This window comes from Heterocephalus glaber, unplaced genomic scaffold (genome assembly GCF_053883595.1).
Source record: "Heterocephalus glaber isolate CG9 unplaced genomic scaffold, H.glaber_assembly_v1.0 deba00001509, whole genome shotgun sequence".
In the NCBI taxonomy this organism is placed as follows: Eukaryota; Metazoa; Chordata; class Mammalia; order Rodentia; family Bathyergidae; genus Heterocephalus; species Heterocephalus glaber.
In genome coordinates, this window is record NW_028258325.1 from 19,465,190 (window position 1) to 19,488,672 (window position 23,483).

General features: G+C 40.8%; 1 protein-coding gene across 1 annotated transcript in view; it reads left to right on the forward strand.

The window, feature by feature from the left end:
- Zcchc4 (zinc finger CCHC-type containing 4) overlaps nucleotides 1-21,417 on the forward strand; it is a 51,937-nt gene extending 30,520 nt beyond the window's left edge. The window contains 8 exon segments of the mRNA XM_004847194.3: nucleotides 246-396; nucleotides 1,689-1,789; nucleotides 9,127-9,248; nucleotides 9,462-9,537; nucleotides 11,814-11,865; nucleotides 12,375-12,519; nucleotides 15,552-15,600; nucleotides 15,602-21,417. Coding sequence (XP_004847251.2) covers nucleotides 246-396; nucleotides 1,689-1,789; nucleotides 9,127-9,248; nucleotides 9,462-9,537; nucleotides 11,814-11,865; nucleotides 12,375-12,519; nucleotides 15,552-15,600; nucleotides 15,602-15,622 — 717 coding nt within the window. The 3' untranslated portion in view covers nucleotides 15,623-21,417.
- Nucleotides 21,418-23,483: the final 2,066 nt, after the last annotated feature.

A 23,483-nucleotide genomic window follows, 5' to 3' on the forward strand; every position in this document is an offset into this window, starting at 1 on the left:
TTTTTAATTTAACCATTTGAAATGTGTAGTCGTCTGATAGTGATGCTATTTGAATTTGCAATTTAAAAACCTGCTTATCAAGAAACCTGAAGATAAAATCCGACTCAGAGCCTTGGGTGTCAGTGAGGGACCCTGCTGGCTGGAGGAGGAGGAGGAGAGGTTCCCAGCTCCGAAAATCTGGTGGTTCTCCAACCCGGGCAGGTGCCTCTCTGTGCTAATTAGCAATGAATTTGTGTTTGTTCCAGCCTGCCCTTGAAGTATGCCGAGCATTTCTACAGGAGGATAAAGGTGAAGGAGTCATTATGGTGACAGACCCTCCTTTCGGTGGCTTGGTTGAACCCCTGGCTGTTACATTCAAGAAGTTAATCACTGTGTGGAAAGAAGGTCAAGTCCAAGGTGTGCGACTTTTTATTTAGGACAAAACAAACACATATCTATGTATCTGCCTCCTATCACTTTCGCCAAGGTCAGTGAATCAATAGATAGACTGATAGAATATTTCTTGTCTTAGAAAGAACAAACAAAAACAAGCTTACTTGATGAGGGGGCAAACTTCATTATTGTGGTACACTTTGTGTTATCCTGATCCTGTGTTTTTTTTGTTTTTGGTACCAGGAATCGAACTCGGGGACTTTGCACTTTCAAGGTGGGTGGTGGAACCACTGAGCTAAATCCCTGGCCCATGATTGTGTGTTTTTAAAAGGCTTGATGGGCCGGGGATTTAGCTCAGTGGTTCTGGCACCTGCCTTGAAAGCACAAGGTTCCAAGTTCGAGCCCTGGTACCAAAAGAAAATTCAAAAGGCTTGATGTTTTTAACAATGGGGTATAATAAAGAACAGTGGCAAACTGTTGTCATTTGTTCTGTGAATGTTTGCTGAGTGGCTTCATGCGCTGGGTACTACTGGTAGGAATAGATGAGTGAACCAAGCACACACATGCCTGCCCTGTGGGCCCTCTATCCCCTGTTCCCGAAGTCTTGCCCAGAACTCGGAGGGCACCCAACTGTGGGCCCAGAGCCCTGCACGCTGTGGAGCTTCAGACTTCCATAGCCCAGTAGTGTTAGAAGTGACATCTTCAGCCCAGGAGTGGGGTCATGGCTGGGGATAATTCGCAGTTTAAAGTGGCTTAGGATGTTAGAGTGTTTATGTAATTATCTAATTAGTCACTATGCCCATTTTTTAGATACAGTTTTTAGCTTGTGAGCTGATAAATTATAAGAGAATGTCAGGAGTCGCATGATCAAGCTTCTCTATTAATTTTGCTGTATAAGTAGTGTGATTTGGGAACAGAATGCAAACGAAATCTAAATTAAAACATGACTCATTAAGTCTTTCACTTGCTTGCTCTTCTTAAGACCAGTAATCAAAGTAGATAAATGCAATGTTTTGTTTTAGGTATAAAAGAGCATTTCTGCTGGGTGTGGGTAATCCCAGCACTTGGGAGGCTGAGGCAGGAGAATCTCTGAGAGTTCAAGGCCAGGGTCCTGAACTACATAATGAGACCCTGTCTCAAAAGAAAAATTGGAATGGCACTATAATACACATTCTCTTGTATGAGAGATAGATGTATTGGATGACTGAAATTTCTACCAATACCAGAAGTTTTTCAATTAAAGCTATCTTTTATTTTTTCTTTAATAGCGATTTCTTACTTTCTTTCCCTTTTTGTTTTCTCTTGTGATCCATTAGATGACAGTCACCAAGAAATGCCCATTTTCTGGATTTTCCCCTATTTTTTTGAGGCCAGAATTTGTCACTTTTTTCCAAGCTTCTGCATGCTGGATTACCAGGTATAGTAACTATTCTGTTTGCTGGTGTGTTTTGCAAACGGCTGTTCTGCTTAAAGTATGTGGCTAACATATTGACTTTAGTGAATTAAGATACTTTGAGCTGTGTTAAATGCTAAACTTACACCACACATAGCTTGGGCCTGTGGTCACTAAATGTCTGTTATCCCTCACAGAGCTCCTTAAAAAGGTAGATTTTGGAGCACCAGAACAAACCTACTAAATCAAAGTCAGAGGATAAAACCTGAAGAAAAAACATTTTCCTAAGCTTCCCCGGTGGTTCTGAAGCACAGCTAGGCTTTGCACTGGCTGACCTGCTCTTGTAGCAGGGGACTCTGCAGTGCCAGGACCCTCAGCTGAGTACTGTTCTTCCCTGCTCGGGGTTAAGGGAAGCCATTGCCGTCTCTGGTTGGTGGACTGGCGTGTGTCCTTACTGCGCCACTCAGCAGGTGCCAGGGATCCTAAGGAGGGGTGTGCCTGGGTTGTGGGGCGCCAGAGGAGGCTTGGATAGCGCTGTGAGTGCGAGTGCTGACCTGGCCGGAGTCAGTGTCCACGCCTTCAGTGAGAACAGAGGCCGGGGTCCACGCCAGCGCCCCTGCCCCTCAGGTACACGTTTCCTAGTCTACATCTCTGTGTGGTGACCAGGTGAGCACCGCTTCCTCTTCCTGTAGGGCCATTTTTCTGTTCTGTATAGTCAACTACCCTGACTATGGCCTTTCAGCCACCCCCAACTAGGACTGTACATGGCTTCGCTAGTTGGTCCAAACCATCACTTTGGTTCTAATCCACTGCTTTTTTTTTCTTTTTTTTTTTTTTAATATTTCTGGCAATTGAACCTAGGGCCTTCACATTGAGGTACATCCCCAGCCTTTTAAAAATCTTTTAAAATTTTGGGACAGGGTCTCGCTAAGTTGCCCAGTCAGGGCTCAAATTTGGCACCCTCCACCTAACCCAGCTTGGTCCTAATTGTTCTAATCTTATAAAGGTATATTGCGTGATGAAAATTGTTTCAAAGTCTTGAAAGAAATAGTGTTGCCAAAAATGAGGGGATTCTACCCTAAAGAGCGAGTACTATAATTTTTGTTGTTGTTTTGCTTTTTGGTACTGGGGATCGAACTCACAACCTAGCGCTTGCAAGTCAGGTGCAGTGCCACTGAGCTACATCCCCAGCCCGCAAGTATTATAATTTTTAAGTACAGTATTCACTTCTGTTCAGTTTTATTTATTTTTTAACTCTTCACTGCTGCTTTATTTTGATGTCCCCACAGTACAGAACCTCTCAAAGTCATTTCTGTTCAGTTTTAAAAGCACTTTCTATGTATTTATAATCATAGTACACAATTTTGAATTCTTTCTTCTCTAGGATTTTTATAAGTGTACATTTACTGATTGATTGATTGATTGAGACATGGTCTTGCTCTATAGTCCATGCTGGCCTGGAACTCCCCATGAAGCCCAGGGTGGCCTCGAACTTAGGGTCTCCTGCCTTAGCCTCCAGAGTACTGAGCTTATAGGTGTGCACCACTATACCTGGCTTTGTAAAGGTACCCATAGAATCCTATGCTTTCAATAATTTTAGATTATGTCACTACAGGGCTATTTTATTATTCCCTTCTTTTTGGACTATAGTTCACTTCTACCTTTTAGGTACTGTGAATAACACTGCCATAAACACCTCTTTTGCATATAATTTTCTCAGTTTACATAACTTCCTTAAAATAGATTTCCAAAACAGATTACCTTCTCAAATTTAATGGTCATTTTTATGGCTTTCAAGCCATACTAACGGGCTTCGTCCTAAAGGCATATAGCAGAAGCCATCTTCACTCCGACTTGAGCTCTGCTCCAGGCATAATCGTCAGTGTAGAGCCTCCCAGAGCTGTTTACCCTCCTTTTAGGGCATCCCATTTTTCTGGATTCTTGTCTGAGGGATGCTTCTAGAATTGATGTCAGTGATGCAGCGATAGCTGACCTCCTGTAAAGACATTAACTGAGTGAAAGGCTTCAGTTTCCGCAGCACCTGCTGCCTTTGGTGGTGACTAGTGCAGTGCATGGCACATAGTAAGTGCTCTGTGTGTGTCAAGTGCATAATTAAATGGAAAAGAGCATGACCTCTGGAGTGGAAAGAATTTGCGTTTTAGTCCTGTTCCATTCCTTATTTAACCTCTATAAAGCGCCTCTCACATGTTAAGTGAGTATGAGTCTAACAATAACATCTGTCTTACGAGATGGTGCACTTAATCTATCCAAGTATACAGCAAAGGGCATTGTCCCAAATTCAGAGTCTCAAAGTGAGGACAAAACTTCCTGGGGCCCCTTCTTGGTATAACATCTGAGACCTTGAAATTAGATAACACAGGGTCCCTCAGAAGACTGCTGCGTCCATGTCTAGGGAAGCATTTTTCCTGTGTACCAGGATGTGAAAGGGTGAGGGGCAGAGAAGGCAAATCCATCCTGCAGTCCAGGGAAGAGGCTAACGCCTGGCAGCCTCCTGCAGTCACGCGTTGGGGCAGGCTGTGGAGATGCGGGAGGAACGGTTCTGAGCGATAGCTGCAAGCCCCAGCCCGTGGGAAGTAATTACCCAATTCGGTGTATCAGTGAAAAGCGTCCTGGTTAGATTGCAGGTACCTGACAGTGAAAGGCAGCCTTTGAAAAGACAAATGGGAATAAAATATGTGAAATAAAACAAGCGTCGTTTTCATGACTCCTCTTAAAGGTGCGAACAGTTCTGCCCACTAACTACTCACCAATCTCACCACAGCTCCTGAATGCTTACTAACCATATTTGCTGTCCCTCCCCTTGATAATTTTTGTCTTTTTTATTTTTTGAAAATGTCTTTGGACCTGTTGTTATTATTATTCCTTTCTGAACCTTGCTTTCTTCCCTTACCTTCTTTGGTTACTTTAACTTCATTTTCTACAGTTTTCTTTGATGGTAGCCTTCATCAAATGAAAAATTTGAAAGTCTCCTCTCCTCCTTCACAGGTCTTTTTTCATAGTCCTTGATTAGGCTTTTTTCCCCGACATCAAGCCCCTCATCCACAATGCATTGAAAAAACAAAAACCCAAAGTCATGGAATCTCTTTTTTGAAAATACTTTTCAAGTAAAAAGGAGGCAGAAATGCTGCAGAATATTTTATATTCATAAAATATAAATTATGTAGACTCTTCGGTGATAAACCGCTTGATAAGTACAGAATAAATAGTTATCAGAGGCCTAAGAAACCACGAATTTTATGAAGGCCAGATTAGAATGGAAAGATGTGACAATGAGAAAAAATTCTGATTTAGAGTCAGAAGTTGTTTGAGTCCTATCACTGCCTTTTAGCAGCTGTTTAATCCTGGGGAGGTTACTTGGTCTTCCCAGATTCTATTTCCCTACCTATAAAAATAAAAAGACTAAGCCAGAAGGGGATGGTGGTGGCAGACGAATTTCCCTCTTAGTGCTATGCCAGAGAAATTGGTGGTGACTTTAGTGAATTCGCTGAGACTCCCAGGGGCAAATGGCAGAGGAACATGAGCAGTGTCCTGTAGTTACCACATCTGAATGCCATGTTCTCACCTCTCCCTTAAACACACTGGCCTCTCTTGCTTAACATGGGCCGCTTGTCTAGAATGTTAAAAGTAGAGGTCTTTGCTTTCGTGTGAGCTATCCTGTTTAAAAATCAGCCTGTATAGGGAACTTGAAATTTCAAGGTTAGTTCCATGGTCAGAAAAGAAAATATTTGGACAGGAATTTATGGGAAAACATTGTACAGTACATTAAAGATGGCAACCAAAATTCTGGAAACTTAATCTAGAGGGTTTTGAGGAAGATAAGAGTCTAAATAAGAAGTAACTGGGAATTTTAAATAAAAGGTTACCTAGGTTATGTGGGATTAGATGGTTGGTGGAGCACTTGGGCCCTTTGTGTATACTGAAATCCAACAGAACACAGTAGGAGCTGTGGGGTGCTTGTGCTCAGTCTTGTTTAATCTTTGCACCCTGGCATGATGTCTGGAACATAGTAGGTACAAAACAAATTTGCTGACTTGGATGTCTTGGTTCTCCCAATAACTGGTTTCAGTCTCATGCTACAGAAAACATTTGCGTATAGATCAAATTAAAAGTTAGGAATTGCAGAGATTTTGTGCTTTCCCTCATTTCTATACAGTACTTCATCACATTAATCAGTTCCATGGGAGAAATCTTCTATCTGAAAATGCCTCTCATCATCATTGTGAGTGAAATGTCAGGGATAATGATGGGAAAATGGTGTATCAGCTCTACCACTGGTGATACGCAATTTGCAAAATTGTGTTTGCTTTACAGCACTTCCACAGGAGGTTTATTTGTGTGGATGAAGCTATGAAATATGGATGTATGTTAGAGGTACATTAATTTACTCTAGCAGCATGCATTTTACATACCATATGTTTATAGTTAATTAGCACAACAAACCCGCATTTAAAAATAATAATAATCTCAATTAGGTTATGCAAAATCAAGCAATCAGCCATCTTCCTGACATATAACATTCTTGGGCTCCTTGGGTAACCATAAAGAAATTGTTCTCCTCCCCTCTCCCATCTGCTATCTATTATATAGCATAGCATATTCCATGTATTAGAAATCTTCCTACAATATTATTTTCTGGCATATGAAAATCTTTATAAGAATCTCATGGGAAGAATTTTTTTCCTTACGATACTCATAAATTTGTATTCAAAATCTTTGTTGAATTTAATAAGGGTCCATGTTATTTGAGTACACAAAGGAACACATTAGCAAAAAAATTAAGAATTTAAATCATTTTAAAAGAAAGCTACTTAAGATACTATTTTAAGGTGATTTTGAAGTAAAATCTATTTTTGTCTATTAGTCTCTCATAGGTATTCATAGAATTTTGAAAGTTGGAAAGAAACAGGTAACCTGGGCTAACTTCCCAGTGTAATAATCCTCTCCACTAAATTCATGACAGGCCGTCATCTAGCTTCACTTGAATGCTTTCAGTGAGCAGAGTCCTACAGCCTTACAAGGCAACTCAATTTATTTAATAGCTCTAATCGTTAGAAAATTTTCTCATATTGAGGTAAAATATGCTCCCCATTAACTTCTAACCATTGGTCCTAGTCTTGTTCTTTGAGGCAATAAAGGATACATCTAATTTCTATTCCATATGATACCCATTCAGTTATAAAATAGCTGTCAGTTCCTCTCAGTCCTCTCTTTTCTGAATAAACATTCCCAATTTGTTCAACTGGAAATCCTATTCATTCCCATTATTTTCAGTAGAAATCAGCTGGTTTTATCAGTGTCTCTTAGAATGTGACGGAACACCGGGCACAAATGTGGTCTCGCAGGAGCCCTCCTGGTTGGGACAGTGCACGTGCATAGAGGCTGCCTGACAGCCAGGCTGTGCGCTCACTGCGAAGCCTGAAACCCCTGTGTCTCCGCCCACTGTCCCCGGCCCTTCTCAACCAGTGCCTAGGTCTCCACAGCTGAAGCTTATGACTCAGCCTTCCTCAGCATGGTCTTTTGTAGATCTGGTGCGCATTTGCATTAAACCCAGTGGGGCCTTGGAGAGACCGAGGAATCCACCATTAAAAGGCCTCTCTCCCTTGTCACCAGGTTCTTACATTTTTGTGATTTCGCTTATTAGCCAGCTTGCAGGCCAGTTGTGTTGTAAGCTCCTAGGTGTATCCTTGCTCAGCATCGAAGTATGTCATTCCACTTTATTGGAAAGTTGAGATCTACCTGTATTAAGCCCACACAAAGCTCCTGGTATTTTTGTGGATGATCTAAAGCAGTGGTTCTCAAACTTGAGTGTTCCAGGAGTTCCAGGAGGCCTTGTTAACATACTGCCACTGCCGGGCCCCACTCCCAGGAGTTTCTGATTAATGAGGCCCTCAGTGGTGGCAGAAGGCGAATTTGCATTTCTGACAGATCTCAGGTGAGGCTGGTGTTGCCAGCCCACTTGGAGAGTTACTGATCTAAGGATGGAGTTAGTGACCAGGAGGGTTCCAAGCAGAGCCAGAGCCAAACTAAGAATGTGTGTGGATAACCGGGGAGGAGGAGGAGAGCCAAGATGCTAATAGAGATCACGCTGTTAGCTCCAGTGTACTTTCAAGATACTCTGCTGAAACTGCAAAGTAGGGATCTTGAAGGTTGGAATAGTCATTGTGGGAGAGCAGCTGCAGGGGCGTGTTCCCCTCATTTCCATCTTCCTACCATACCCTGGGCCCTGGATTCAGTCAGTGACTTACATACATCATCCCATGTAGCCTCACAGGAGCTTAAGGTAGGAGCCAGCAGCCTCTTCTTACAGGTGCAAAACATGTAAACTTGCCTAAGGTCACATAACCAGTGAGTGGCAGCACCACAAGTCTGGCCCCAACCCTGTGCTCCATCTGAATGAGAGAGGACAGATAGTGGACAGCCAGTCTGAGGCTGCACTTAGGTCGGGTGAGCTGAAGGCTGGCACCCAGCACACGTCACACACACAAGAATATCTCAACAAAGCTGACACACACTGGCAGGGGCATATTTTTAAGGCAGATAACGCCTATATTCTTTTTCTTCTTTTCTTTTTTTTTTTGGTGGTACTGGGGATTGAACCTGGGGGTACTCTACCCCTTTTTTATTTTATATTTTGAGAGACTCTCATTAAGTTGCTTACGCTGGCCTCACACTGGTGATCTTAGCCTCCTGAGTAGCTAGGATTACAGGTACGCAATAACTATGTAATAGAGTATCTTATAAAGTCTGTTGTATGGGAGGAAAGGCTAGAGTCCTTCCCTTAATAGCAGATTACCCATATTTATCATAACAACTTGTACCTTATAATGAAATTTCACTGCCATAGAGGCCTCTCTAAGGCTGTTAATAAATTCTTGCTTTTAAGAGTTTATTATTAAATACCTTGATTTAACCTGTATCTTGGCATCAGCTTCTTTAATGTATTAGTCACTTTTCATTGCTGGGACAGAATCCCTGACATGAACAACTTAAAAGAGAGGAGAGGTTTATTTTGGCTCACGGTTCCAGAAGTTTCAGTTCATGGTCTGCTGGCTCTAAGGCAGAAACATCTTGGAAGGGCAGGCAGAGGAAAGCTGCTCATCACCTCAGGGCAGCCAGGAGGCAAGTGAGCTAGGAAGAACCAGAGAGGAAGGGGCCGGGGAACAGATAGAGTCCCGAAGGTTACCCCCCCCCACACACACACCCAGATTTGTGCACTAAAGATGTCCTAGGCGGCTCTCAAGTTTCTCAAAATTAACCATTATGTTTATTTATTGGTTAAAGACACTTAGTGAATGGCTTATTTGAGTAAATTTTCCTTTTACTTTTTTTTACCTTTCTAGGTAGATTATGATAATCATGCACTTTATAAACATGGAAAGACCGGTCGAAAACAGTCTCCTGTACGTATATTTACGAACATTCCACCCAACAAAATAACCCTTCCTACTGAAGAAGGGTACAGGTAAGATCACAGTAGGACTTAGAAATTCACAAGTCACCCAATATACAGTTACATATACCTAGCTGTAAAGTGCTTTCAGTATGAATCATTTAGTTCTATTATTTTTTAATTTGGTCCATAATTTCATATTGAGTTGAATTCTGATTATATCTGGCTTCTGGAACAAATGTCTCGTTAACTTATCTGCTCTGTTTTGTTATCTTTCCTCTTTAGATTTTGCCCTCCGTGTCAACGGTATGTTTCTCTTGAAAATCAACACTGTGAACACTGTAATTCTTGCACATCCAAGGTAGAGCTTTCCTGTCTAGTTCATTTTAAAATATATTAGTTATATTTTAGTTTACTAGTCTTATTACTTTTTAAAACATTCTTACTACTTACTACAGTTTGTGTTAATATGTATTACCATCACTAATTATAATTTAATATAATAGTACTTTATTTCTAATTATAGAGTACAGCAGGCTTGTTAAAGTACTTGCTTCCTTCATCATCATCAACAATTCCTTGAATTCATTTTCATGTGGTGCTGTATGACTGCTAAAATTAGGAGTGTTTCAAATAAGGCACTAAATGAGTGCTAAATTTATATCCCTATTGAGGGCAAAATTATGGTGTTTTAAATAAGGCATTGAACTATTAGATACCATCACTGTTCTAATGAAGCAAAAATTAATAACATGTACCATTTGGTTTTTGTGTGCCAGGCCCTTTCCTAAGAGTTGTACGTAGATTAACTCACTTAATCCTCACAGTAGCCTTGTGAAGCAGGTCCAGTTATTTCCTGCTTTTTCACAGATGAGGAAGGACTCTATGGGTCAAATCTTTTTATTTATCTAGCTATTACTTTTTTCCTAATAAACTTTACTTGAAAAAACAGTTTTAGGTTCGCAGCAAACTTGAGGGAAGGTGTGGATTCCCTGCCTCCCCCTGCCTAGGCTCCCTTGTGTGAACACTGTGCTGGACTCCGCAGTCATTACAGTCGGTGACCTCCATGGACACATTGCCAACACTCAGAGTCCTTGGTTTCCATTCAGGTTCTCGCTTGGTGTTGCACATTCTGTACAAGGACTTGTACCCACTATAGTGCCATAGCATTTTTTGTGTTCCCTACAACTCTGCTCTGCCTGTTCATCCTTCCTGCCTCTCTACCCTCTAGCAAACACTGAACTTTTTCTTGTCTGTGTAGCTTTGCCTTTTGCAGAAAGTCATGTGATTGGAATACCCAAAGTGTATGAGTCTGTTTCGGGTTAGCTTCTTTCAGTTAGGCGTTTAAAGTTTTTTTTGGCTTCATAGCTCATTCTTGTTAAGATATTCATTGTCTGGATGGATCACAGTTTGTTTAGCCATTCGCCTACTGGAAGATATCTTGTTTGCTTCCAAGCTTGGGCATTTACAAATAAAACTCCTATTCATTTTTGAGGAAGGTAGGATGACCCTTAAGTTGCTTTGTCTATTTTAAAGAAATCCAATCAGAGAGCACATGTTGAGTTTGGCTTTTAGGCACAATTTATTCTCCAAAGAAAAGGCCATGTTTATGTAAATTTTTTTTTTTTTTCTTTTTTGGCATCGGGGATCAAACTTGGGTCCTTGCGCTTGCGAGGCAGGCGGCGGAACTGCTGAGCTAAATCCCTGGCCCTATGTAAATATTAAAAAGTACACTTTTCATGATTATATAGTTTTGATTTTTTTTTTTTTCTTTTTTGGTACCAGGGATCAAACTCGGGTCCTTGGCTTGTGCACCGCAGCAGGCAGCAAAACCACTGAGCTAAATCCCCGGCCCCGATTATATAGTTTTATTACTGTTTATACTTGTTTTTAACTCTAGTAACACTTCTGATTATATGTTTTCATTTTGTTTGGGAATAATCTGTAGTGTGCCCGAATGTATAATATGTAAAATTGAGGAAAACAAAACTTTATTATTTGGAGATGTATACATAGATGGGAAAGATAAATAAGCAGGGAAAGAGTGTCACAAAAACCAGAGTAGTTGTCACATGGGGGGAAGGAGGACGCTGATGGGAAGGAGACTCTCTAGGGCCAGTGGTGTCTGCTTGTTCACCTGGTGACTTTGTCAGTGTGTCTTCACAATTTTCAGTACTAGAACCTGTGTTCTTTGTGCTCTTCTAGATGTTTTATTTCAGTTTTTAAAGCACTCCAATAGTAACTATAATCTCTCTTCCTAAATTACATAAAGCTCTCAAACACGAATTCATGAAGGATTGTGTAGAATAGACACATAAAATTCAGAATCATTAATTCCCTTGAAATTTTCATTTAAGTCCTTTGTGCGCATTGTGTTCCTTGAACTGGAGTGGATTTTCAAGATCATTTAGATAATTCTCCTCATTTTACAGTACGGCAATTGAGGCCCATCAAGGAGGCATTTGAGTTGAGTGGAGAAAGGCATAAATTAAAATCAAAGTATTTAATTGTGACGCTCAGGAAAGGGAGAGATAAGAATGAATAATTTACATAGATTTTAATAAGACATTTTAATTTTTAATTGTAGAACTTGATTTTTAATAACAAATTAAACATAATTTAAAATTATTTTTGTAGGATGGCAGGAAATGGAAGCACTGCTTTCTATGCAAAAAGTGTGTAAAGCCTTGTAAGTATTGAGGGTTGCTTAAGATCCTCCGAAAACATGTTTGAAGTTTTTCCTTCATCTAAATAGGATTTTTACTTATTTGCATTTATAAAGGAAAAATAATTAATATATAGCCTTGCATTAACTTGTTTGCTTTCTAATTTTCACACTCACCAGCATGTACATTCTGTCTTGCATAAGGAGAAATACTGCTAACCAATTTCAGTGTGACTTCTGGCTTGACTATTTTAATAGGACGCTGTGCCACCCAGCCATCCTCTATTGTGCCAGTGGTGGTCAGCTCGTGATTTCTTGGGGAAGGGCTGAATTTATTGCCTTGTAACTGAATGAAGTTAGTTGCTTTACTTGGGATTCCAGATTCTTCACTTTGGTCTCTGTAGCAAAATTAAAACTAGCTATATAAGCCAGCCACCATGTTTGAAGTAAAAATGCATGCATCCTACCTCAAAAGTTAATAGAATGAAAAATGGTATTAAATGATCTTCTAAAGCTTAATTTTTATTTTACAGCCTGGATCCACTGTAGCATTTGCAATCACTGTGCTGTTGCAGGTCATTCTTGTGAGGGTCCCAAAGATGGCTGCTTTATCTGTGGTGAATTGGGTCACAAACGCAGTTCCTGCCCTAACATCAGCACCTCAAAGGAAGCCAACAAGTGAGTTGAATTCTTTTATTTGCTATTAAAAAAAAAAACCTTTCCCTGTATCCCTTGTATGGATCAGTGTACAAAAGTACACAGCACTAAATGAATTGTCATTTTCGCTATTATTTATCATTCACATAGATGAGAAAGGGATTATCTGCAAATTACCAGACAGGCAGATTTCATGTTATAAGGAAATTGAGATTAGGGTAAAAATATCGAGCCATCATATGATTTGTGATTTAAAAAAAAAACAGGTTAATATTACAGTCTAGAAACTTTTTATAATTATAATTCTTTTTTATTTGTTTATTTGGCCAGTGGAAATTTTTTTTTCATTAAAGTCCAGCCACTTGAATTCTGCCTACTGTTAAACTGTCACTTTCATAAATTAATTATTTACACTAAGTAATTTAAGGTAGAAGTGGAATTGTAAAAATTAAATGAAAAGTCTTATAAATATTTTTCCTTATAAATCTTCAAAAATAAAGAGTACAACCTCATAGACTTACTGGTCTAGGATTGTTTTGTCATTTACAGTGTCATTTTGAGGAGGAAATAGGAGTCAGTAACATGCTCAGCCTTTCTTTAGTTCTGTGAATTTGTGATTACATGGAAGCTGAAGTTGCATTTGGTAGTACTGTATATTGTAGCCTCTTCATGGCTTATGAAATAGCTGGTCTATTTGGTAGTGCCATATTGTTTTCTTTAGAGGAAATCATCTAGAATCTTTCAGTGTTAGGTTTTATCAGATTTTGTTTGCTTGCTTTTTGAGATAGGGTCCTACTATATAGGGCATGATGGTCCTGAACTTGAGATCTGTTCTGCCACAGCCTCACAAGTGCTGGCGTTACAGGCATGGGTCACCACATCTGGCTCAGAGTTTATCAGTTTTAATTCCAATAGAAAAATCTCTTAAGATGTGGTATATTTGGTAATGTAAATAGTATTACTTTCTCCTTTCCAGAGACTCCTAAATTCTTGTTAACAGTTAGTATTCTGAAAAACATTTTTATGCCAGGAATTTAGCTCAGTGGTGCCACCACCTGCCTCGAAAGTGCAAGGTCCCAAGTTCAGTCCCTGGTACCAAAAACAAAAACAATAACAAAAATTTTTTTATAATGAAATTAATACGGCTAAATTATTTTTTCTTTATACTAGTAAAAAATATTTTAATAGCCTTTTAGCATACATAGATGAAAGATCTTTCAATCTCATGCTTTTTAAGCTGTCTTATATTTTTGTTTTTCCCTTCGTTGTAATTTTCCTTTAGGTGCAGACTGGAATGATGCTGGCTCCCTCTTGTGGTGAAAGCTCATTTTGCCAGTTACATAAATCCTACCCTTTAGAGGACAAACACTAGCTCAATTTAATTGTAAGGCAAAATAAAACAGTTAATGATTTATACTCAATCAATTCATCAGAGTTCAAAGACTTTCTCTCTGGAAAGTTTTGGTTATTCACATTACAAATGAATATCTTTAAATATTTTTCCTTCTGTTTTTGTTGACGGTATCCCCACGTGCAATTTGATTCACTTTTAGTCCTGTTTATGAGTGGATGAACCGAAATGAAATTTAAATTTCATATACAAGGATACATGGCTTCATTGACTTTCCTATTAGAGATTATACTTTACTTCATTAAATTTGCTAAGTCATTACTTACCAGGAAATTATCCTACTTTTAAAAAAGGCCGGGAAAGAAAGAGGTCTACATAAGCACAACATAGTGTAAAGATAACAGTTTTATTTTACAGGGTATCCCAGGCCACAATGCAAAATCTCAGTAGAGAAAAGTATGAAGTTGGCAAATAAAGTTCGGCATGATGATTATGTGAAGCTACTAGTAATAACCAGTATTTATTGAATGACTGCTATATGGTTGCATTTTGCATACCCAAAGAGCTAACAGTGGAGTACATAGTATTGGAGTGATGAAAAGCCTAGGTTCTTGAGTCAAGCTGGCCTGGCTACTTTCTCCCTGGATGATCATAGTACTATAGAGCCTTACTTTCTTTACCAAAAAAAAAGCTGGTGGAGGGCATTTGTGCTCAGCATCCTACCTCCATGAAGTCATTTCTGTGTTCCCAAGGCCTAACACTGTGCCGAGTGAACCGGAAGTGAGGCCTATGTCTGACCCAGGAAAGGGTCACATGCTGTTGAGGAGGCTCTGCTCCCAGCTCTGTCCTGGGAAGAACAGCAAGGGCAAGCTTTTTGCTTATGAGAGGTGACCCTGGGGAGCCAGGGAGGTGCCCATGTGAGCTGGCTCTGTCCATGCCAGACTGCCCTTCACGTCACAGTCAGTGATACAGAGTGTCACTCTGCCTGCTTGGAGCCCGTGACTGAGCAGAGCAGTGTCCTTCCCATCGTAGGCGCACCTGTAACTTAGTTCAGAGAACACTCGAAAAGGGATCTGTTTTGTTTGGTGTGGGTGTAGTGATTTTAGAGGGCAAAGGCTTTCAGCCTGTTCATTTTGAAGCTAGGCTTCAAGAAAATAGGGACCAGAAAAGATGGACATCCTGTGTGGCACCTGTCAGGACCCTTAGATCTGCAGGGGAAAGGGGAAATTAGCTGCAGGGCTTATAAACTGGGTCCTTTTAAGTGTGGTCAGGTTTTTCTGTTGTATTGTTTCATTTTACAACCTCTGCCAACTCTCACCTGTATTATTTCTGTCTTAAACAAGATGTGATTTGGGCACTGGAGATTGATGTGCCTAATTGAGCAGAGTAGGTCCAGCACCCCTTCCCCCCAAAAACCAAAGCCCAAAACGCATGTGTGTGGCTGTTTGCCTCTGTGGTGTGTTTATCCCAAATACTTTGTTCTCAATCAACCTTCTTTTATAGAAATGTCTTTTCTCAAACATTTTGCTTAGGCTTCTATTTCCTTGTTTTTATGGTTAGGATACTGAAGATTTATGTTTACAGTACTATAAATTCTTTCCCTTCTATTTTCTTATTTGGCTAGCTAGTTAATTAAACTTCAGCATAATTACATAATTCACCATGCTCATTCTATAAAATAATTTAGCACCTTATTTTTCAGAGCTGTCAGAAACCAGAAGCAAAGAAAAAGTAATAAGATGAAAATGGAGACCACTAAAGGACAATCCATGAATCATACATCTGTTACACGAAAAAAGAAGAAGAGGGAAAGAGCCCATCAATATCTCTGCAGTTAAATGTCCAGTGACTTGAGAATAAGGAAGATTTATAGTCCAATCTTGGATGGCATTTTCTGCAAGTGCCACCCTGGACTTAAATTCAGTCGCTTTCAGAGGCAGTGCCCCTTCCTAGGCTCAAAAACAGGCAGGTGGCATTTGGTGGTTTATAGTCCCCTCCTCTGCCTCTCTGAAGACTGGGAGTTTTCTTCATTGGCTGGTTTACCAGTTCTTTCTGCAGGCTCTTTATCTTTCTCCATAAATCTTTCCCAGTCTTACTATCTTGGCCTCTTTTGTCTCAAAAATGGGCATAGATAGTGCTTTTGTTTGCAATGTCAGAAGAAAATGAAAATGGCAACCTATGAAGTTTGTTCCCATTGAACACAAAAATATGTTAATTTAGACATGAAGACATTTTGTTAAATACTAAGCAATGGTTTAAACCCTTCTTGGGAAGACTACAATCTGCAATTCTTAGATTGAATCTAAAGGCAATGGAAAGAATTTTTACAAAGGCACTCTAAAGATATATAAATTATAATTATATTATTATTAAATATTTATTTTTGCAGTACTTATTGCCATTGCCCTCTTGCTTGTATAGAATCCTTAAATGTCGGATGGATGAGACATAGCAAGTTAGGACTTGCTCCGTTGCTGCGCTGTCTTCCAATCCATGATGTAATTTTGTCTGTGTAAATGAGTTGGTGACACAAGGCAGGATAGTGACTGAACTCTTTCTGTCCTGCCGAACAAGTCCTGGCTGTGTGGCCTTGGCCAAGTTATTCCTTGTCTAGAAGCCCTGTTTCTTCACTGTTGTGATGAGGGAGTGTCATAGCCACACTCAGGTCTGTTTGGGATTGATCTAAATGAGACACACTGCCTGGCTCTCAGCTCTGCTGTGTCCTGGTGAGTCCTGTTGGCAGGGAAGACTGCAGCCCAGGCCTTCTGGCTGGGGAGCACAGCACTGAAGGGAGTGGTTTGAATTCCAGGACAAGGCCTTTACCTCCCCATTTCTCTGCCAGGTAGCTGACATTGTCTCCTTAGGACTGAACAGTTTTGAATGACTTAAAATTGCATAATGACTTTCTCTTATTCCCAAACAACTGCTGTAGAGCCAGTTTGGAGGCATCTTTCTGCTTGGGGCAAACTGGAGCTTTGTGAGTGCTGCACCCCATCTGGTGTTTAAATTTCAGGTGAGCTGAGCTGTTTGATAATGTGATCCGGAACACGTGGGCCAGATAATAAGGGGAATCTTATATTTTAGGCAACATCAAAAGATGAATTAAGCTCTGAGGCTTGTAATAAAAATCAGAAAATGACACAGTACTCAAGGATGGCCCAGATCAGCAGGGCAGTGGTGACATCAAAGGCAAAATAAACTCTGAGACTTAAACCTCAGAAAATGGTTCTTTTACCACTGTTTTTGTTTCCTTGTTTTGGTGGTTGGGATGGACCTAGGACCGTGCACATGTTAGACAAAGGCTCTGCCATGGGGCCGCACCCCAGCTCCATCGTATGCCCTGTGTCCCATGGGTTGCTGTGATGACTGGAGAGGCGGGCCTGGAGGTGCTTGGGGGGAAGGCAACTTCATAAGATCACCATGAGTTCTCCTCTCTGATCCAAGCCTGGAGTCTGTTGGCCAAACCACCCCGGACCCAATCGAGTGCCAATCATGTCTGATTCAAGCCTGGAGAGAGACATTGCCCAACTTACAGTGTTCACCATATCATAGCAAAATCTGTTGAATTCTTTAAAACTCAGATACCTGATGGACCATGACTACTGAAGAATTGAGTCTTCGTAGCCACTGTTTTGGTTTTTTTTTCTTTGCACAGGACTAGGAATTGAATCTAGGGCCTTGGCACTGAGCTACATCCCTATTCATTCATTCGTTCATTCATCAGTTTCGAGACAGGTTCTTGCATTACCAAGTTTCCTATTCTGAGCCCATACTTTCGATCCTTCTGTTTCAGCCTCCCACAGTGCTGAGATTATAGGCATGTACCAGCACACCCTGCTCCAGTGGTTATTTTCATCTGTACATTCTTTGATTTTAAAATAACATCAATTGTAAAATACACCATTGAATCTGGACATGGGCATCTATAGTCCCAGCTACTTGGGAGGCTGAGGCAGGAAGATCCTTTTGTAGGGAAAGGGGGTCAGTAGGCAGGGAAAGAATAAAATAAGGGCCTCGTTAAACTTTATTAAAAAATGAATAGGAAATCTTACTAAAAGCAGCTTTGCCTCTGTAGTTAGACTCCAGTGATTAGAAAGACAAAGGTACTGCCTTACAAGTGCAAGGTCCTGACTTCAATCCCCGGTACCAAAAAAAAGACTAAGGTAAAGAGAGAAATCAGACCTGGAAAGATGTCAGGTAATGAAATTAACATAAGAATTTATCAGGAAGAGTCAACAGACAATGCAGGGATGAAGCCAGAAACAGCAAAGACCATGGTAACCAGCCCCCTTACCCATCTGCAATGAACGCAAAGGAGACAAGGGGTGGCCACCCAGAAACTTGTTTAGTATATGAAGAGACACACATCTACACAGTTATACATACACTGTAGCCTCACTTGGGTCACTCTGTCACTGCACTAGGTGACTAAGCCGCTTTTCTGTAAGCCCACACACCCATTTATCTATCACAAACAGGCAGGAGGGAGTCAAATGGCCAGAAATGTAGGTAAAGGTGCCCAAGTCAAGACAGCCAGAGAGCCAGGCAGACTGACAGTCCAGGGGCCCCGCAGGGGGCAGGAGTCACTCAAAACCCACAGGTATTTGCCTCTCCAGTGCCTCCTACTCTTCACAGTAGCTGTTTATCCCACCCCACCCCTGCAAATCTTGTTCTTTTATTTTAAACTCCACTTCTTTTAATTCATTACTGGTGCTGAGTTTCCAATCACAGTTAGCTGTAGGTTCCAGCAGGGCAGCAGTTCCTGTTCCTCCCGGGCACAGTAAAAAGAGAGAGAGAATGTACCATTGATTTCATCATAGCTGTCCAGGGAGGCAGAAGAAATACTATTTCACTAATTGTGCAAAATTTTTACATTTTCTGATTCTAGGAATACCGGAATGCAGAAAAAGCACATCTTAGAATTGAGGAAATAGTCAGAAGTGGTGTACCTTAAAACCGTATTACCTTCCTGGAAAATTAGAAATAGTTTGGTGATTGTGTCCTACATGTGAATTGCTGGGGTTACAGGTGTACATCACCATACCTGGCCCCTCCTTGCTTATATCAGAAAATCTACTGAGATACAGAGTATTTTGTAGGGCCCAGTGATCATATTTCAGGATTGTTTTTCTTCATTCGTCCCATACTTACTTGTATCTCCAGTACAGTAAGTCCCCAACATACGAATGAATTCTGTTCTGGGAGAATTATTTGTAAGTCGGACTTGTTTGTAGGCTGACAAACTGAGTCTTAGACATTACACCTGTGAAAGTTCACAGCTCGAAGGTTCGTAAGTCAGGGACTTACTGTATCCACCACCCCCACTTTGTGGTGCTAGGGATTAAATCCAGGGCCTTCACCCTGAGGTATATTCCCAGCCCTTTTTTATTTTTAGACAGCCTTGCTGAGTTGCCCAGGCTGGGTTCAAACTTGTGATCTGCCTACCTCAGCCTCCCAGAGTGCTGGGATTTTGGTCGTGCCCCATTCTTTTCATCTGCACCTCCTCTTTGGAATATGTCCCTCCCTCTTGACATTTTGAAATCTTATGGGGTCTTCAGGCCATGGCCCAGGTCCTGTTCCTTTCTGAGAAGCATTCCGTGAGTCCAGATACTACACCATGTTCCTCGGCACATCTGAGGCACTGAAGTTCACATAGTATTTTGTGATTATATTTACAGATTTTGTTCCTCTGAAAGATTTAAGATTCTCAGTGTCAGTACCATTTTATCCATTCTTATATCTTGTGCCTTGTAGGCGCTCCATAAAAGTCTGAGTTTTCTAGAAGCAGATGATAGGTATGCCTGAGATATAGAGTACACTTGCTCTTGTCTGCTCCTTCTAAAGACTGAAGAAAGGAAAACGGATTTACACGGTATTGGGAGAGGCCTGCCCTACATGGAGCCTCTGAGTGTGGAGTTGTGCCCGTAGAAGACTGGGAGCCTTACCTGCAAGTCTTCAAACTTAGAAAATTCAGCTTGTGTAGTAACTGTAAGAGAAACTTTTGAGCTGGGCATGGTGGCGCACACCTATAATCCCAGCACTCTGGGAGGCTGAGGCAGGAGGATCCAGGTTCAAGCCCAGCCTGGGCAATGTGTTGACTTAGCAAGAAAGACCTTGTCTCACAATTTTAAAAAAAAATTTCAAGAAGAGAGGTTGGGGGGATTTAGCTTAGTGGTTCCGCTGCCTGCCTTGCAAGCGGAAGGACCCAAGTTCGATCCCTGGTACCAAAAAAAAAGAAGGGCCAGGAATGTATTCTAGCGTAAAGTCCCTGGGTTCAATGCCCAGTAAAAGAAAAAAGAAAAAAAAAAAAAGAGAAATTGAGAGAAAGAAAAACCTTTGCATTGATATCTAGCCCCGTCAAAGCAATCTATAAAATACTTGCCATCTGGAAGAAGTTTGACTAATTCTAATTTTGAAATATAAAACCACAGTTTAACAAGAGCCCTAGTTTGCTGCCACCTCCGCAATGTCCTTGTCCTTGTTTTCAAGGGAGACCTCTCTGGCTGGTGAGATAAAAGTATATGTATATTTTTATTTATATTTCTTTCTAGGTACTTAAACCCTCCCCAGTACTGTATTAGAAGGGTGTCATGAACTTGTTCAGCCCTGTACAGATTAGAAGCTTGTTGCTGGCTGCAGCCTATGGCCATCATTGATTCTACTCACTGGGGCTCCCAAAACTGCTGATGCCATAGTGATACCAGAGCGCCACCTGTACCACGTGACCTCAGTTAACAGGAAGCAGGAGGCTGTGCTAACAGGTTTTTCCAGGAGTGGGTGGTCATGAATAGAACCCTATTAAATGGGAAGGCCATTTAATAGACCCCTTTGTGCCTCAAAAGCTTTAATGTGTTACCTAAGAAGCTAACAGAAGTGCCTAGGTAAGGAAAGTTTCCCAAAATGCAAAGGAAAATCCAATTTCACTTATTTGATTGTGGTTTTAATTGGAACATTAGGATGTGGGTTAAATTACTTGAGGGTCAGCTAAGAAGATCATTGCAATCTAGTGAAGATGAGATCTCTACTGTTTGATTTCAGGCATTTTAGGATAAATGTTAACTCAGCACAATTGAGGAAAATAGCACCAAAAGTGAGCTGGAAGATCTCAGGGCTCTGAGAAGTGATTTTTATCATTAGCTGGACAGTCCCAGGATTCTCCAAAATTTGAGTTGCTTGATATGCTGCAGAGAAAGAACAGTAGATGAACCCTAAGAAAGGAAGCCCAAGGGAATGGGCCAATTTCCTCTTCTGCAAGGGGAGTCCTGCAATGAGCTAAAACAAAAGGAAGTCAGCCGAGATCTTCTACTTGCTTAACAGTGACAGAAGGAACCTAGGTTACTGCCTGTTAACCTCCTAGTTAATATGGGACCCCGGTAAATCAAAGGAAATTAAAAATATCTCTAATCCTACAACCCAGAGATAACTATTAATATGACTTCCCTATTCCTCCAGAGATGGTTCCTGCATAAATAGGTGTACAGTTTTGTGAAAATTTCCCCCTCAAAAATGGAATTGGAAATACTGTTTTGTAACCCACACTTTTTAATAAATACGTTGTAAACATCATATATACCAATCTTTTCTAATTTTCTTACGATAAATACATATTTGCTTCATATCAATAATTAACATGTCATTACAATAATAGGCTGTTGGTATGTTTAAAACATTAATACATATGTTTCCTAAACACATGAATACTGGTTCTGTATCTCTTATTAGAACTTCTTCAAACATGAGTTAGTCTCTGAATTCATTCATTCATTCATTTATTCATTCATTCACTTACTTAGTGGGAACTGAACCCAGGGCTTTGCACATGCTAGGCAAATGCTCTAACACTGACCTACACCCCCAGCTCATTTTATAAATTTTCTTTTGAGACTAGGTTTTGCTAATTTGTCTAGGCCGGCCTGGAATTTACAATCCTGTTGCCTCAGTTTCCTGAGTAGCTGAGATTTCAGGGTTGTGCCACTGTACCCAACTCTATCTATACTGTGTGGTGGACTAGGCCCAGGGCCTCATGCACTCTAAGCAAGTGCTCTACCACTGAGCCATATCCCCAGAGCCCGGTCTCTGAATTTCTTTCCCAGAACAGCAATTGAAGTGGTTGTGGGAGAAAGACAAAAATAGCAAATCCATATAATTTAGCCTTATTCTGCCAAGATAGGACATTTCCCATCTTGTAAAATGGGCTCATACTTGAAGCTATCCCCTTTAGTATTTGTGATTGTTATATTGAACATTGTGATTGCTTCAGCAACATCATACCAGCCCTCTTCATCATTAGCCTATGCTGAGAGGAGTGAGGAGGTGACCTACATGCTCTAGCCCTTGGGGAGAATTTTTTATCAGCCTAAATCGTCAGCAAAAGTCTGTCCATTTACCAGTGATTGATGGGCTTGTGATGGGGTGAATCTAACTACAATGAAGTTCAAATTTTTTGTCTCCTGGTTTTGTCTCATTCTCCCACTGATTAAGCAAGTGTATAGCTCCAATCATAGTCTTCAGTGGCCACATGAGCGGCCAGCCTTATGATGATGCTGGATCCAGCCTATCCTGAAGTCCTCCCTACTGCTGCTTTTTTAATGTACATAAGCTAATACATAACATTCTAGTTACTATGTGTCCCAGTTGTTGTTTTGGTTTTTTTCAGTGTTAGGGATGGAACCCATGGCCTGACTGAGACTAGGCAGGTGCTGTACCATTGAATCGCACCCCCAGCCTCCCTACTTGTGCCAGATTGAGTCAAGTTTTATTGTGTGTGCCCAATTAATTTAATTATGCTAAAACAGATGTCCTAACATCAATTAGCACATTTCTGTTTACTAATTTGCATATTTTGTGTGCTTTACCTATTTCATAACTTAGAATAACAGCCTTTTGATGGCCTGGATTAGTCAATGTTACAGTTTAAATCTAGAGTGCCCCAAGAGTCTTGTTTTCAGAACTGGGGCCTGGATTGAGGAGGAGGTTCACTGGGGATGTGATCTGGAAGGGTGTATTCTTATTCCCAGCTTCTCCCTTCTCTGCTTCCTGGCTGCTGTGGATTGAGCAGCTTTCCTCTACCATTCCATTTCTACCTTGGAGACAACTTACCATGGACTGAACCCACCAAAACCATGAGCCAAAATAAACATCTTTAAGTTGTAGGTGTCAGGTATTTTGTCCTAGTGACTGGAAAGTGACTAATACAGAAAGTTGGTACCAGAGAAGTGGGGTGATTAAAGTGACAGACTACATTACCATGTGATTTAGAAGCCTTAGGAAGTGAGTTTTGGGAGGAATTTAGAAAGATTTGGAGATGCTAGAGAAGCCCTAGAATTCTGTAAGCCAAGCTTGATGGATGATTCTGGTTGGCCTTAGGAAGCCAGAATCCTAATAGGAATGTGAACAGTAAAGGGCAAGCTCAGGAGGTTTCAAGTGGAAATAAGGATTATGTTGGAAACTTGACTAGAGGTCATATATGTGTTTCATGCTGGCAAAGAATTTGTCTACTTTTTGCCCATGTCTTAAGACTTTATGTGAGGCTGAATTTAAAGGTAGTGGACTATTTATCTGGTGGAGGACATTTCAAGGTAGCCGAATATTCAGGCTGTGACATGTGTACTGCTGGCCGCTTTTAGCCCAGTCT